Here is an 18,653-nt window from a genome sequence, read left to right on the forward strand (position 1 = left end):
TTACTTCGCAAGTTGGAGAGATTTAATGCGGATGGATCTTGACAGACACATTACTGAATGGAAATTGTCTCCCTCGCTCTTATGAAACTAAAGGTCGAAAACTTTAAATGTAAATCGTATAACTAGTGTTACGAAATAGGTCATTAGTAAGCGTGTAGAATATTTATTTTGTTATCGTAATTACGTTCTATTTCTATTGTGACCAATCGATTTACAACGTTCGATTTAGTTTTTAACGTCATTTATTGTTACTTAATCTCTATGTGTGTAAAATAAGCTGAATTTTCTTCGTTTTTGTAAGTAACGTTTTAATTCGAATTTAAATTTCGAACGGAAGACAATAATGCTGTGGTGTTAGCCTGGAATCGATCTCACTTTAAATGTTGGATACCGGTTAGCAGCGTATTATTGAAATACGACACATTATATAGCACAAGTGTGTGCGCAAATATAGGTGATATGGAAGAAGTCCCAAAATCTTACAATCCGGTAGGACGGCAAATTCGACTGGAAAGAGTTACGCCGCAGGAAAAACTGCTTTACGTGTTTTCTATTGGTACGAGTGTGTCTACATCTCCAAATTCATACTCCGGTTTATTACAGAAAAAAATCGATGGAAAATATTTTTTATCGGTGTGACCTAGGGTTTGAACTGGGGTTGCAGATATATAAGGCCACAGATCCCAAAGTTCAGAACCTGTGAACTATGTATATACTTTATATAGACTAATGATGCGATTAAAATGTAAATAATTATGCAGAAAGAAAAGGTCGATGCTTGATGAATAGTATTGAAAAAACACATCGCACTATAGTCAACCTTTTTTTTATTGCTTGTAAGCATGACTTTGAATACGTCCACCATTTCAACAGTATCAGTCATACTACGTAAATGAAATTCTTTTAAGATCAGCGAATCTGCGACCTTCGCAAAGACAAGTGTTCGGTGAATAAATGCATAATATATCTTTATATCGAGATTCAGTAGTTCAAAAATCATTCGTTTGCCAAGTTTAGTGTAATTGAATAGCCCTTCGTTTTACGAATAAATGCTGGTCATACATAATTTATTTTCATGAACGGATTTTCTTTCATACTTTATAGCAACCTTCACTGAAATCGAATCGGCAGTATAACTTATAAAATAGGAATTATATTAACATAATATTTGTACTGAAGTCGTGAATTATGTTTCATTCACCGATATAATTAAATGGAAATACATCGAATTTTAATAAAAAATGTATATTATACATTGATCATATTATAATTATAATATTTTGGCGTTATAACTTACTTGGGCTTATTGAGACGTATATTTAAAAAAAGCTGTAAGCTTCGGTGATATTATAGTCTACAGAATTTGGCAGTAATCACTGGAAACTTTATTGGTTTAATAGTATAAAAACATACTATTTATTTAAAGTATGTCTGTCTTTGATATGTATAGTGTTATGAGTCTGTGTGTCACTATAAACTGACAAATATCTTCCACAACAACCTAAGCTTTAATATATAAAACCGAGATCGAATGGATTTCGAAATATACCTTAAAGCGATCAATTTATGAAGTAAAGGAATTTCTGAGCAAAAACACGTCAGTTTCGCATTCCAGATCAAAATGAAACAGTCGAGTACATAGAAAACGGCAACGCAGTTTGTGTTAACTACGCTAGCAATGTTTGATGTAAATAAATCTATATCAAACCTTACAGGCTTAATGAATGATTGGAAGCTGTGAAATACACCAGGAATTCGTATTTACTAATCTTGAAAATAATATAAGGCTTTATAGAGTTTTGTTAGGTCTATTATAATAATAGATTAATATGACGTTAAAAAAATGACAAAAATATTTCACAATAATTGTTTAATTTTTAAGTACATTAATGAGTTGTTGTTTAATTGACGTCCAGTTGAAGGTTAACGATAATAAGGTTGTATTATCGCGAATCTTCCTGACCAAAAATTACAGATAAAATATAATGAAATCGATAAGCTACTCGATAATGTACTTGCGTCATCACCTTGTTCAATCATGCATCCCGCAGACCCGGCTCGTAAACATTACGTTTTCATAAACTAGAAAATTATTATGTGCGAAACAGACTATAAAAATGTTTTGCATTATTTTTTGTCTTGTTCACATAGATACATATCTATATCGATATCTAGAATATCATATATCGAATTTAGAATCTGCACTGATAATTAAATTAATTTAATATACTCGATATGAATGCGGCAACCTAAAATCAGTATGATTTTTCAATTTTGCTTCTGTGTTTTACAAAATTAATTACGCGTCGCTGCTTTCCTGAATATACTATGCGACGTCACTAATGTAACGCAACTCCGAGTATGGCCGTGAAATCTCAAATCAAATGCGATATACTATTAGAGGACATACAATAATAAATAATATGTAAAGGGATTTGTTTTCCTTTATAGTAAAAATTTAGTTTTAAAATCCATTATCGATTGTCAAATTCCAACGATGCGAAAGTGAGTTTATTTGTTTGTGGTAACGCTTTCACGTTTGTACTACTCAACCGATTATCATGTATTATGCATGCATGCATACGTGTTCTCATGGTTACAAACAAGGTGTAACACCTGCCCCTTACACAAGGACGAAACCGCATGTAGACACTAGTATGATTTAAAGTTACATACAATGAATACATAAAAAAATTGCTCTTGAGTCGCTTAAAATTTTACTCCTTGTAGCGCCCAAGGACAGGAAGGAAGTTGGTCTTGAATATTTCACTATTTTGATGAAAAAATCCTAAGGTGTTGACTGTATTTCCACTCGAAAGTAGCAGCTGTGTCAAACTCGACATGGCTATTAACATTTTATATCGCTATAAATGCATGTTGTCTGACGATAATCGTGTACAGAGCAAATATTTTACGACAACTACGTCAAAATGTATTGAATTGTTAATTTATTACCGAGGTAACTTTTACGTAATGCGAACGAGATGAACTACGATCTGATAATGGCGTTAATTATTTCATATTGTCCCCACTTCTTTATGAAGCGAATAAATAGTTCTTCATAATTAATTGCCAAGCATGCTTATTATTGTTACAGCAGTTCTTTTGTTTTACAATATATTACAAGTAATATTTATCAGCTAAGCTTCTGTATGTGACAGTTGACAATAGTTCCCCAACGTTATCGAGATAAAATTACAAGATCTATTTATCTAACATCTATTCATATGATAAAAAATAAAAATATTAAATCTGTACTAAGTTTTTCTGCAACTTTTCTTTTCCCAACTTAAAATATCTTTAGTAGTATCATAGATTTGTGTATTAAAGACGCGTATATAATATTATACGCTGATATGGAAGTTCGTATAAAATAGAGTATACCATCTAACTCCCAAATGTGTTGCAATTATAAATTAGTTCCCTTCTAAAAAAATCATCCTCAAATCGGTGTATATTAAAAAATAAAATCATTATGTTTAGTTGGTCGCTATCTTAAATATTTTTATATATATTTCACAGCTGTAAATATTTGAGTATGAGTAAAAGTAGGTAAAATAAGACACGAAGCTTTTTCAGTGCATTTGCTTCTGTTCATTCAGTAAACACCTTGATGCTGATGACGGTCGTGCCAAAAATAGTATTATTGACGCCTTCTACGTACGCTGAAACGTCAAGCATAGGTTTGACGCAAGAAATGTTAATGACTTTATATAAACATACTGAATTTATGAACGATATATAAGTATAGAAATATTTCTATAATAACAAATTCATAAAAAAATACATAGTTGCAAAATCATTGTAAGTTCAATAGATACCTATCACTTATTTAATCGACAATTTTTTCTGAACAAAACAGTTGCAAAAAGTATTATTTCGTTCTTGTGAAAGACCTTATGGACGACGTGGGAAAAGAAAAAGGCAGAAAAAAACTAGTGCCTCTAGTATCAAGTGGTACCTACTATTTTATTTAAAAGACTGCTGTATATTGTAGACTCTATTTATCCCTTGAGTCTTGGCCTTGCCCGACTAACGCTGGAGGCAGAGAGTCTGCTAAAGGAAAAACCTTATAGGATACGTGACTTAAATTCCCAAAACATAGAATGCATATTTAAATATATAGTACTATTATTAACAGTTAAAAGAATAAGAATGAAATTCGACACTATAATATTATAATATAATATCAGTAGGTTGACAGACAGCATAATTACAAGATATTTTATTTCTCATGGCCTGGCGACGCATTGACGGTAAAAGAAGTTAATACTGTTTATGGTTGTGACGATTTACTGAATAAAAATTTTTTTTGATAAGTAAAAGGTGCATGCAATTAATATATATATTTAAATTAGTGCGCTGTAATTATGTACGTAGAACATTAATAACCGAATGAATCGTTGCCTCTATTTACACACAATACAATATTGCAAATGAACAGTCAATTAAACATATGATATATATATGTATTTTCTTGAAATGTTTATAACTGCAAGTTTCGCAATAATGATATTAAACTATAATGTTTACTGGGTTGAAAAATATAATATCGAGTTTGAACACAGTTCGCGCACAATAAGCTCATCCATCCAGTTATCGACTACTATTCACGTTGTGTAACCAGCCAATTTGAGTAATTTATGCTAGCAATACTAGGTCATATCACACTTCAATAATGTCAAGAAAGAGCTATACTTCATATACAATCACGTAATATCAGTTTAATTATGCCCATTATAAATTTTAATCTTGTCCTAAAACATTTATAGATAAGGCTTATTACACATTACTTATATTTAGTTTATTTCTATACGAGACTTGTAAAATTAAATGCAATCATAAAAACATTAATTAGAAATAATAACTACTAAGTTTGTTAACGATATTTTTTGGTACAATATTCAATCAAAAGTGCTTATTGTGGGCCTACTCTTAGTGGCCGATGGCTTACTCAAACACATACATAGTATTGATTTTGGTCAATATCTACGCTCACAACAATTTCCTTTACTTAAAAAACTAAAATAGTTTATTCTAGTAGGTTAATTTAAATTGATTGAAATTGATTAATTTCTAAATATTTACTCAAATATATTCTTTTTTATATAGTTGTTTATATACACTGTAGATAATTATTTATTTTAATCAATTATAACACTGAGGTATACTCACCCACGTCACGTGTTGTTTAAACTGAAGTATGTATTCATGTTTTAAAATTAAAACGTTTTACACCTAACGGGCTCACCTGACTCCATACGTAAGGTAATTTATGAATAATTCATATTCCTAAAAGAAGGAGCGCATCTTGGAAATTTTCCAGTGAACTTAGAAGTTAGAGACTCGAAAATTTAAAAATCGTTAAAGAATTACACTGGAATCTGGAGTTTTAAGGTGATTTACTTTGAACAATTTTGATATTTTCTTTCACATTGCACGGTTGTTGTAAAAAGCAGAAAATATCGTTTAAGAAATTAACATTGGAATGAGAAAATCCGTATACGTTACGCCAGTGAAGCAATTAACACGCGACGATCTTGATACGCTAACTCATGTGCTAATGCATTACATATAATACATACGTACCAGCTTGAAAGAATAGTGATTCTTTATTGATTTAATTTATTATTTTATAAAATAGTAAGTTAATGGTAAGTGGTCCTTATGCCATATACGCTAAACCATCGATTGTGATATATTTTCTTGTGCACACGCACTCCAAACATTCAACTCTGCAAAACAAAGTGTATATGTTTTTTGGTTGGATAAATCATTAGGGGGTGCCACACAGGCGATCCTGAATAAAGCCTACCTATATTTTATATTTATACTTATATGATAAAAAGGAAAACTGTTTTTTTTTTGTATGTTAGAGATAATTTTCGGAACTAACGATCCAATTCTAAAAATGTTATCACTGGTAGAAAGCTACATTATTCTTGGGTGCTACAGGGTATAAATTATATTTCTGTCATATCATGTTAGTCAGCTAGCTGGGGCTGTTGCTGGTAATAAATACGCATGTTGGTAAATACGCTCTGAGCGGTCACAAGGATTGTAAAAAACAAATACGATTTTTGTCAAATATTAAATATGCATTCTGATTTTTTATTAGATTTATAGCACATTTTCTCTTAACAAATTTTAAATACCTTACACTAGATTATTATCTTTATTAATAATGTTAGTTAAAATATTTTTTGATGTACATACATATACAAAATAAACCTTAATCTTTTCGGAATGAAGATGTACTTTGCAGATTTAATAGGATTGTCTCTTACAAAGTCAATATATTGGCCTAATCTTATTAATTCAATCAACAGACAGAGAGGAAAAGTACATGAAAATACACTGAAAAAATCCTGTGTACGATGTATTGTGGTTTTGCCTAAAATATATTATTTTCTAATTAAATTCTGAATAAGATGAAAGATTCGAAGTGCGTCACAAGTGTCGTGTTTACATTTTATGTTTTATGGCCAGCGATTAGTTGCTGGCAAGCATCAGTGACCGCCGGTGACGGCGCGGCGGCTCCGCTCGTAAAACTGCACCAAGTTCATGGCACAACATGGCTTACGGCGCCCACTGGCTTTCCACGATTTTATTAAATAACACCCGCACATTTTTCACACGATTGCGTCAATGGTCAGGCAGAGCACGCGATATTTGCGTCCGAGCGATTATTAATAGAATCGCCTGGCGAAAACTTCACTAGTCATCGATTTTATTTTAGGAGGAAATGAACCAAGTAAATAAAATAGTACGAAATTACTCCAAGTTGATGCGCGGCGTGTTTTGTTTTGCGCAAACTGCAGGATTTGGACGCACATTCTATTTCGCGCGCGCTATAATTAAGCGAATATTTATAATTGAATTCGTCACTCCAATCGAAACTATGTTTTGTTTAAAGCTAAGTAAAGATATCCTCCTCTCGCTAAGAATGAAATATTTACATAAGATTATTTTCGGTGGATACGGGATTTATTTATTCATCGACGGGCGTCATTCTCTTTCAGCATAAGAAAGCCATTACCCATATTTTAGTATGAATGACGCATTTGAATGTTTTTATATATAAAATAATTACAGATGAACTTTTCCAAAAATATGCCTTGTAGGTTATTTGTTCAAGTGATACTATTTTTTAATATTACGAACTTGTAATGACTGAAAAGTACATGGAATTGGCACATGCAATAAAAAAATATGTAATATCTAAATAATTTCCTCAAAATTAATTCGCGTAGAATGTTCGTTACATTATAGGATTAAAAGTATTTTAAAAAAAGATTTTAATATAACAATATGAACTATGTAATTTTTCTGAAGAGAGCGCTTTATAAAAAAAGTTTTTGTACATATTTAGTGGTTTATATTTTGTTTGTATAGTTAAATACAAACGCTAACTAGTATTAAACTAATGATTAGATATTCCCTATATATTTTATATTCGTATATTAAATTAGTATATAATCGTATTCTAAATAGACTTTTCTGAAATATCGATTTAATTTTCTATTCTAAGACAAAGCAAATTCTCAATATTACTCGATTGACGACAGCGAATATTTATGGCATTAATGTACTCACCTTATAACCAGTAGCTTGAGCGTTTGACAAATATTTACTATATCGCCTGACGCCTAAGATATTATCTACTGCATATTTAACATATTTGTTAGATGTACGATATTCAAATTAGGCCTGGGATAGAATGTATAGGCTAATACAGAATATGTACCTATATTAAATATAAGTACGTTTTTGTATCTGACATTAATTTTGTTATTTGGATATTACATGTTATAAATATGATGATGGAAAAATTGTGTATAATTCTAATTTACCATTGTTGAACTAAAACTAACACGAAGATTCTAAAAGATTCATTATCAGCTTTTGTTTACGTCATTCTAACGTAGTCACGTTATAGACTCAGTGCCTATATAAGTACAATTAAGATCAAACGATAATAAATATGTAAATAGGAATACCTAAATAAGTATATTAGTTTATATGTACATGTACACTCTAGAGGAATCAAGTATTCAAGAAATGTTAATTATAAAAAATGAAAGAAGTCCTGCTAAAGCAAAAGTATATGAGAAACTATATATGTTTGTTATGCTTTCTCGAAAAAGCCATTGAACGGATTTGGATGAAATTTTGCAGTAATATACATAAGTTATACATTAGAATAACACATAGGCTACAATTTATTATGGTTTAATGTAATTTGGTCATAATATAACGATAAATTCTAAGTAATGCGAAGCCAGAGCGGGTCGCTCGTAATTAATATATTTTTAAACGTTTTGTTGTTTTGTTAGTAACTGTACGCAGTTCGCTAATCTGTTAGTTGTGTGTCATCAATAACACTTAATAGGTCTGTATTAGGAATTACTCAAGGACCTTTTTGGTCTATTAAATACCGAACAAGGGCTTCCGGATGACGACTATTTATTAAAAATATATATCTTACTTGCTTCAATTGAATACGTTATATAAACTTTTCTGTCGAGAGGAATACGGTATATTCATTTGTATAATTCCTAAGCTAATGTGATGTGTGACGTAAATGTGAACCATTTTCACGAGTCGATGGCTATGATACGAGTACAATGCCAAGGCGTCTTTTCCGTCATTCGTGTCCCCTGACCTTTTCGATGGGGTTGAAGCGCTACCTCGCCTTCGAATGACGTCATTAGGTTACGCTCGAACGTGATACTGGAGAATAAATATTGGATTATCCTATTTAATTTTGCGTCAGTGTAGGTATAATTTTAAATAGGAATTCCTAATGTTATAATTAAAATGTTCCTGTATAGAGAATAGAAGTTTATGTATCGGGGTTAGAATGGTATAGCAATAGAGTTCGATTGTTGTTTTTAAGATCGAGAATGATTGATATATATTTATCGCTATAGCCTTTATGTATATTTCAATGATTTTCAATTTTCTCAGTATCTTTATTAACAAAAAATATATTATGGTTTTAAGTAATAGTTACTTTATAAGTGAATAGTTAAACCTTTTGTGTACATTTATAAAACTATTACACACAGACCCAATTTTACCCCTTCGAAAGGTAAATTAAAAAGTAGTAAGATGGATCACCGGTACTCAATTAATAATGACATAATTGTATTTTAAATTTCAGACTGCGAGTCATTAATTCGCAAGATGCTAGTCCTTGAACCAATGAAGCGGTATACTATAGATCAAATCAAGAAGCATCGTTGGATGGCAGCGGAGCCATACACGGTACCTTCTATAACCGCAGACCCGATGAGGAGCCCTGCGCATGTCGCCCATCACACGCAAGAGCCAAATGAACAAGTGCTTCGGCTTATGCAGAGTTTGGGAATTGATCCAGTCAAAACTAAAGAAGTAAGTTAAACTACCTATATACATATATCACTCATACACTGCTATCTACGACTTTAATACAGATATAACAATATCTTAAATTAACAAATGTAAAGATGAAATTTATTAATAAATAGTTTTCTTTGTTATTTTTGTTATGTTCATTTTCATAATGATTATAATGTTAATTATTTAAACAAGCAAAGAAGCGCGTCAACGAAATGTATACATCAAATAACTAAGTGTAACTATCAAAACAAAAGAAAATAAAGCTAACGTCACTAGATATATTATTAGACATGATATAGATAAAATATAATAGAAACCACAACGGACGTAAACCAGAACCTCGAAAATGTAGTTCGAATTCTCAGGGAAGAAGGCACGAGATATTGTGGCATGCAGCGTAAGGGCAGGAAGTCGAACCTTTCGGAAGAGACTTTGGGGCTCATGAAGAAACGACGTGAAAACCCACCTGTCACTTCGTCAGAGAAACGGCAATTAAACCAAGAGATCAGCAGGCGCGTACGACACGACCTCCGGTGCTCCAATACTCTTGCAATAAAAAGAGCTATTGAGCAGAATCGGGGGTCTAAGGTGTTCGTACAATCTCTTGGAAGGAGCCACCTGACGAGGTTGACCACAGCAAGTGGAGAAGTCGTTTCTTCTAAGCCGGCAGTACTTTCGGAAGTAGAGGACTTCTACGGCCGGTTATACGCATCGCATGCATCTCGACCTGATCCCGAAAATGAGGATCCTAGAGCTACATTAACACGCCATTTCTCCGAAGACCTGCCTGAAGTCAGTATTGGCGAAATCGAGACTGCTCTTGGACAGCTTAAAAATGGAAAAGCCCCTGGAGAGGACGGCGTTACCACAGAGCTATTAAAAGCGGGAGGTAAACCGGTACTTAGGGAACTTCAGACGCTTTTTAACTCTGTCCTCTTCGAAGGGAGAACTCCGGAGGCGTGGAGTAGGAGTGTGGTCGTCCTGTTCTTCAAAAAGGGAGACAAAACCCTGCTGAAGAACTATCGTCCCATATCCCTACTAAGCCATGTCTATAAGCTGTTTTCAAGAGTGATCACGAACCGTCTTGCGCGAAGATTCGACGAATTCCAACCCCCGGAGCAGGCCGGGTTTCGGACCGGATACGGCACCATAGACCACATCCATACAGTGCGGCAGATTATACAGAAGTCCCATGAGTATAATCGGCCCCTGTGTCTTGCATTCGTGGACTATGAGAAGGCCTTTGACTCGGTTGAAATCTGGGCTGTTCTGGAGTCCCTGCAGCGTTGCCAAGTTGATTGGCGATACATCCAAGTGATGAGATGTCTCTACGAAGCTGCCACCATGTCCGTCCGAGTACAAAATCAGCAAACAAATCCCATACCATTGCATCGAGGAGTGAGACAAGGGGACGTTTTTTCCCCCAAATTGTTCACTAATGCAATGGAGGATATGTTCAAGACGCTGAACTGGAAAGGACGTGGCATTAACATCAATGGCGAATACATCTCTCACTTGAGATTCGCAGACGACATCGTCATCGTGGCAGAAACGCTGCAGGACCTACAACAAATGCTGAACGAGCTGGCTGATTCTTCTATGCGTATCGGCCTACGGATGAACTTGGATAAAACCAAGGTCATGTTCAATGAACATGTTCTACCGGAACCGACTACGATACACGGTACCGTTCTCGAAGTTGTTCAAAAATATGTCTACCTCGGGCAGACTCTGCGATTAGGTAGAAACAACCTTGAGGACGAGGTGAATAGAAGAATTCAGCTGGGTTGGGCAGCGTTTGGGAAGTTACGTCGAATCCTAACATCGTCGATCCCACAGTGCCTTAAGACGAAAGTCTTCAATCAGTGCGTCCTACCCGTCATGACATACGGAGCCGAAACGTGGACACTCACGACAAGGCTGGTCCACCAACTTAAAGTCGCTCAGCGTGCTATGGAAAGGGCTATGCTCGGCGTTTCTTTGAGGGATCGCATCAGAAATGAGGTTATCCGTCAAAGAACCAAAGTCATCGACATAGCCCACCGGATTAGTAAGCTGAAGTGGCAGTGGGCTGGTCATATTTGTCGTAGAACCGACAACCGTTGGGGAAAACGTGTTCTAGAGTGGAGACCGCGTCTCGGCAAACGTAGTGTAGGACGTCCTCAGGCACGGTGGAGTGACGATATACGCAAGGCGGCAGGCAGGAGCTGGATGCGAGTAGCCGGAGAAAGACCACAGTGGCGTGCACTGGGAGAGGCCTATGTCCAACAGTGGACAAAAATAGGCTGTTGATGATGATGATGATGAGATAAAATATAATTGCGTATAGTCGTTAACGATACATTGTATTAGTAATAGGGTACATTGTTTCACAAAATATTAATCAAGCACACAATAGTCTAAAATAAAAGAAGTAGCCGTGGTATCCGATTAGATCAGTTAGTAGATGACTCCAGCAAACCTGGGGTATCACGACACAATTTCTTTCACCACCAGAGTCTTCGCTCGAACAGTTACGACCATCACGCGGCCATCTACCTGCTGCTGCTGGAGCGTCTGCGCGCCCGCGCGGGCGACTCCCGTAGGCCCACGCGCCGGCCCTCGTCCGTCGCGGACCAGGCGCTGGCCAGAGAGAACGACGCACGACGGGAACACCATAATAGGTCCGACTATTTTAATCTTACGTACAATGATATTGAGCTGAGACGGCCCAGTGGTTAGAACGCGTGAATCTTAACCGATGATTGCGGGTTCAAACCCAGGCAAGCACCACTATATATATGTGCTTAATTGTGTTTATAATTCATCTCATGCTCGGCGGTGAAGGAAAACATCGTGAGGAAACCTGCATGTGTCTAAATTCATCGAAATTCTGCCACATGTGCATTCCACGAACCCGCATTGGAACAGCGTGGTGGAATACGTTCCAAACCCTCTCCTTAATGGAAGAGGAGGCCTTATCTCAGCAGTGGGAAATTTACATTTGCTGTTACTTTACTTTTTTTACTTTACAATGATATTCCTTTAAAAATGTCGTGTTGACTATTGGGTTACCAAATGTTTGAACATCGTGGATATTTGTGACAATGAAAAATTACTCGTATTTGGTATTTGAAGAAAATGATTTATCATTTTGTATTATTTTTCAGATTGCTGCATGCAGGTGAACAATCGAGAGATTTCAACAGAGCGACAGCCGCTCCAGCTGCACCGGCCGATGCATCATCAGCGGAAACGCAGCGGCTGCTGTCCCTAGCGGGTGTAAACATGACCGAGCAGAGACTTCTCCAGCGAAGTTCTGACCCTTCGGAAACGCACCGAAGTTTTCTAGTCGCAAATCTCGAAGCCACAAGGAATCAGGAAACGGACTCCACGAGGCTGCTCTCCTTAAGGAATGTCGATGTTTCTCAATCGAATCAAAGGCTAGGCGCTAAGTTGAGTGATACCACGGTCCCGACGCATAGGCTGCTCGCGTCTGCCTACGAGCAACAGCAAAACATACTCAAGCAGTCTAGCGAAGATTGCCGACGTCTGCTACAGCAGTCGACCACAGTGGGACCTGAAACACACAAAGCCCCCACGGACGGTAGACTTCTGACCTCGTCGAGTTTTGATTCGAAATGCGCCATCGATGGCGGTAGAGGTGCATCGGCAACGGATCATAGTGTAATAGCCAATTTTCTCCAAAACTCCGCTTCAGCGACAAATTTCAACGTAGAGACAATGAAGTTACCGAGTTCCACTACATTCACAATGTGTTCCGAAGCCGCGAAACTTATGAACACGTTACAACAATCACCATTGCCTCTAAAGGGTACTGTAACTTTAAGCACTAGTCCGATACCCACTCAGTTTACAGATACAAAACTGAGTAGTGTTTTAGAACAGCCAAAGCCGCTTGAATCGAGTAGACTAGTTTCTCAAGCCCAACAGCAAGAACTGAATCGGCTACAGAACAGTACACCTCCTTTTAAGGATTACATGAATCATCATCTACCAAGTTATTCCTACCTTCAGACAACAGTCGTTCCGCCTGTAACGGAATCGAATTATTCTGCTACATTAGCGCCGAACGATTTTTTACCCAATACTCTCTATAGGCCCGATAGTAAATTTTCTCTGAATAGATATACCACCGGTCAGACGTTTAACCAGGTTCTTCCGACTGGTACAACTGAACCGACGAAATTTCAACAACAATACTCATCATCGACCGATGAGGGTTGCGAGACGGATATGGAAGATGTTCCGAATATTCAAAGTGGAGTGCCTAACAGGTTGAGCTCTTACGCCAGTTCGAGCTCCAGTAGTGGTGTAGTGACTTTTTTTAATAACAAAAGCCTCAGTCAAAACCTCAGTTGTGATTCCTCGCAGAGTAATTTCTCCACTTTCGAGAGCATCGATTATCAGTTGTCCGATTGTTCAAACGATTTAGCCAGCAGTCTACCCAGTTGCACGTCCAATGATGATAAGCTAGCTTACGAGAATAGTTCCCTAGTTAATACTAGTCCTATGCACCCATGTGTTTATATATCTTCGTATAATAATAAAACGACTGGCACTGGATTCATCGCCCGACATAATCCCATCAACTATCAGTCCGCCAATAAGAACTGTGCTCGGGCAATAACGCGAAGTCCCGTGGATTTTAGAGAAGGTCGGCGCGCCAGTGACGGTCTCGTTGCACAACAAGCGGCACAGTCTAATGATACACAAAAAAATACCCTAGCTTTTAATAGTCAAAGGTTGAATGAAAACTGCAAAGCGAAAGGTGTTCTAGAGCTTCATCTCGTACAGAAAGAAGCACAAAAACTTAAAACGCAATATCAGTCGTCGCTTCCGGCCGAAGAGATGACTCAGAGACAGATACAACACAACCAGTTTGCGGCAAGTTTTACCCCGCATTTCTTGGACACCAAAAACCCTACCTCGAAACGCATAAGCCTTCCCGAAACATTCAATTATTCGAGTACCTCGCCTCCCATGCCGGCTAGTCCGAAAATGGTCGCCGCTCTTCAAGACAGCTCAGACTTGACGCACGGGGCCTCCCTGTCGCAGGTCAGCAAACCACCCCTTCAGCAGCAACTGATGCAACACAGGTTATTCCAACAGAAACGACAGCTGCTTCAGAAACAGATGACTCCGCCCAACCTGTCCGCCCACGAAATGAGCGCCCTCCACAGCCTTCAAGTCGGCCTGAGCCGCCGGCAGATGCTCAGGCAGCAGAGCTACAAGATCGCCCAGCAGCAGCAGATCCTTCCACCGCTGCCGCTGACCGAAACCGAGAACAGGGACCTGCTCGCATTTCAGGCGATAGTCGAGGACCCGAATCGGATAAAGGGCAAGGAGGAGGGAGGCGAGGAGGCCAAGTTCACGTACCAGGGCTCGATGGACATAAGCGTGCACAAGGAGAGGCTCGGCAACGAGAACTGGTCCAACCTGCCGTCCAGCCTGCAGAGTGCGTGCCAGATATCGGAGCTGGCGGGCCGGCGCGACGACGCCGAGCCGGACGCGCCGCTGTGGCCGGGCCAGTGGAACTCCGCCCTGTTCCAGCCGCAGGCCTGCTTCCAGGTATTCCAACAGATCAACTAGTAGATCTCCACGTAGGCGTAGTCGTAGTGCCGGTAGTGTCGGTAGTGTCGATAGTGTCGATAGTGGCGATAGTTGCACGTTCCACGTCGCGCACGTCTGTGACCTTCAAAACTTTTACAAGCGGCTATATTAACTGTTTTGCTGCTATTCCAGGTATTCCAACAGATCAACTAGTAGATCTCCACGTAGGCGTAGTCGTAGTGTCGGTAGTGTCGATAGTGTCGATAGTGTCGATAGTGTCGATAGTTGCACGTTCCATGTCGCGCACGTCTGTGACCTTCAAAACTCTTACAAGCGGCTATATTAACAGTTTTGCTGCTATTGTAATAAATGATGTACATTTACGTATTATGCGCATGTAGAGCGTGCTAAACGGACCGATCTGTATTGATCTGTGGAGAGTCGACTTGCCGCAGCCGCATCGAATGGTCTCATCGTCTCACCGTAGTCGTATTCGTTAGTGATGAAGCTGAACTGATACTGATGATTGTAAATCACCGAAGGCATGAACTCTAGAATGCATGACAATAACTAGTGCTTTAAAATAAATAGTCTCGTTAAATCACCATTATTATATATACTGCCGATAAGTAAGATGAATAAATTTTAATAATCATTTCACTACAATACGATATTGTTTATAGTTGTAAAATGTTTATACAGTTTTATCAATGTTTATATGTAGAACTTTGATTGTATTCAATTATTCAATATATACTCAAAACATGCAAGATTATCCTTCATCATCCATTCCTATTAATGAGTACTGACGTACGAAACTTCTAATATTTTACAAATTCCAATACTTTTAAATTGACTTGCCAAATATTGTATTATGATAAATGTATAATAATAAATTGCATTTTGTAATGTATTGCAAGCATCACTTAAATGTTCCTACATATTTATTCATAATAATCCCAACAGTACATACTTTCGATTAGTTATAAGTAAATATTTATATAGATAACGTCAGTCGAAAAATTCGTTTTCTTTGTGAAAGTCTGTATACAGGTTTTTATTATTATTTGCTAACTATAACTGTAAATCTATGTAAGATGTGATAGCTTTACTTAGAAGCAAGTTTTATTTAAAATACAAGTAAATGTAAAATTTATAAGTTCCTTGTTTTATTTTATCACCTTATTATTTGGCTTCTTATTAGATCACGTGACAGCATGCACACTTAGAGAAATTGCAATAGCATAAAATACATTTAATTTTACGTCTAAATTTTAATAGAAGTAGTGAAATTCCTTTGAAATTGAAACTGAATTATATAGATTATTATGGCACCGAATTTTGTGAAATTCCTATTTTTAGAATTCTAATGTGATCAAATACAAATAAATGCCTTTCAAGCGTTCACGATCAAACAGAATCTGATAAATTCTTAATTATAATTGTCATTTTTGTTATTTAAATAATTCAATATTTTTATCACAATATTTTAAAAGACCCTTTTTAGGATATAAATTCATTCTTTATTTTATCGCAATCCATGAATTGCCTTATGCCAAAAGTATTGTTAAAATTAGCCAACCCTTTTACGGGATAATTTATTTAGACAATTCCTTCCTACCGTAAACTAAAATTAGTTTAGGTACACGTAAATGAGCATATGTCTTGACTACACTGCCAATTATTTTCCTAATTTTACTATATATAGAGTTACAGAAACATTGGTTTGTAATTCGATAATATAATTACCATTTTGGTTGTAAGTCACATTTAAATTAAGAACTTGCATTATTTTAAATTATTGTGTTACCATCATACAATACGTTGCAATTATTGTTATTTCAGTCCAACTGGCAAGGCCACAGCCTACCACCGTCAACCAACATGCTGCCTCTAAGCGAGAGCCCTATTCTGGAATTAACGGAGCAAATGGAGTCAATATAAATAATAAGTTATATTATGGCGCTACGATTATTTATTTAATGAATATTTTAAAACAAATTTTCATTTAATACACATGAAAAATGTTTTTTTTTTTTTTAAATTGATTTACAAAAGTTTTTATATTTGCACCTAGATAAATTTTAACATAAATTTAAACGAACCAATTAATGTAATACGGTATTGTTAACACGTTATAACTTTTGAACATATATTGGATAATAAACTCCATTCCAACTGTATTCATACATTCCAACGTTATAATGTTAAAACTTATTAGAAATGCAAAATAATCCAGTGAATTTGCTACTGCATGGGATCTGTATTCCTAAATAAATGTTAAATTGATATCTAATAGTGATAAGCAATGCGACAATATGAAGATAGGTTAAATTGTTACACCTAATTAAAATATTTTTATTCAATTGCATTTATTTGCGATAGTCACTTGCGTATATGAAATAGTTTTGAAGAACATATTCCTGCCTAAATAAAAAATACCATCCTGGTTAAGTAAACTAGAATATAAATTTAGCATTAGAAATAAAAAGTGAAAAATAGCTTCTCATTAAAAATAATCCACATCGAATATTATTAACAGACCAACATTATTTTGGAATGTTCATAGGAGTATAAATACGTTTAAAAATAATAAAAAATACAGAATGACAGCTCAAGTGACTATGGCATATAGAGTCCCTGTATATAAAACTACCTCCTAAAAATATTTTTTTGTAAAACAAGACTGAATTCAGTGTCAATTCAGATCAGTGGCCCGTTCACTACCATCGCCGGGTATTACGAAGTACTGTGTATAACGAATATAATTGTTCAGTTACCTATGTGTTAAATAGATGTGTGTGATCATGTTTGTAGAAACGTCATATTATTCCCTAACTAGAATTTTTATAATAAATTAGACATATCAATTTTATATGTATAGGTATTTGAATTTCAGGTTGAAAAACTGTTTTGTTTTATTTTACGACTGACAGCTGACACTTACTAAATTTGATGTTTTTGGTAATAATATTGTAGTTACTATTTCCTAATACATTACTGGAATTTGATAAGTATAATGGAGCACGTTTATATTCGATCTCCTCATCGAGATTAGTATTAACCTAAAAAGAAAACGCTGACTTAGAATGTATTTAATAATCGCTTGCGTACTCACATTACACATCACTACTTAATTTATTGTCAGCAAAGGAATAGCTGTTGAATTTTAGATGTAAATCATTATGATAACCGTTAAAGGTTTACGAAGCTTTATCGAACAATAACAATAACTTACATACGTAAGAAACGTTACATTTTAGTAGGTATTTAAAACTTATTTAGTAGGACGTAGTATATAGGTGTTTGGAAGCTTTTACACAAATAGAAATATTGCCACTGTATTATAATCCGTCATTATTGATTATAACCTTCACGTTAAACTCGTTTATTTTTAAGAATATAGTTATTAGTTACGTAGATGATTTTATATTATTTGATGGAATAAGAATGTAGTGTTTTAAAGCAAATCACACTCCGCTTAAAATCGTCTGAAGTACATACCTACCTAATTTTTGAAATAGTCATACATTCGTCCAACATAGAAATAGACGGATATGGAATGAACTCCGTATCTTGAGAGTTACCGTCACTTGAGGCACCTGTTAGGCTGCTGGTTATTTAGATAAAAGGATATTATTAAGATAATGGGCCCGTGACATAACATGGTTTTAAATTTACGATTGAGAAAAATATATATTTCCCTTTACAGCTGA

The 18,653-nt window shown here is 35.9% G+C and overlaps 1 protein-coding gene across 1 annotated transcript in view; it reads left to right on the top strand.

Moving 5' to 3' along the window:
• Positions 1–16,096, top strand: part of LOC124535534 (serine/threonine-protein kinase SIK2) — a 43,351-nt gene extending 27,255 nt beyond the window's left edge. Inside the window, exons 7-10 of the mRNA XM_047111755.1 lie at positions 9,167–9,396; positions 11,881–12,047; positions 12,534–14,955; positions 15,130–16,096. Coding sequence (XP_046967711.1) covers positions 9,167–9,396; positions 11,881–12,047; positions 12,534–14,955; positions 15,130–15,150 — 2,840 coding nt within the window. The 3' untranslated portion in view covers positions 15,151–16,096. The remainder of the gene's footprint in view (positions 1–9,166; positions 9,397–11,880; positions 12,048–12,533; positions 14,956–15,129) is intronic.
• The last annotated feature ends 2,557 nt before the right edge of the window (positions 16,097–18,653 follow it).

This window comes from Vanessa cardui, chromosome 15 (assembly GCF_905220365.1).
Source record: "Vanessa cardui chromosome 15, ilVanCard2.1, whole genome shotgun sequence".
Taxonomy (NCBI): domain Eukaryota; kingdom Metazoa; phylum Arthropoda; class Insecta; order Lepidoptera; family Nymphalidae; genus Vanessa; species Vanessa cardui.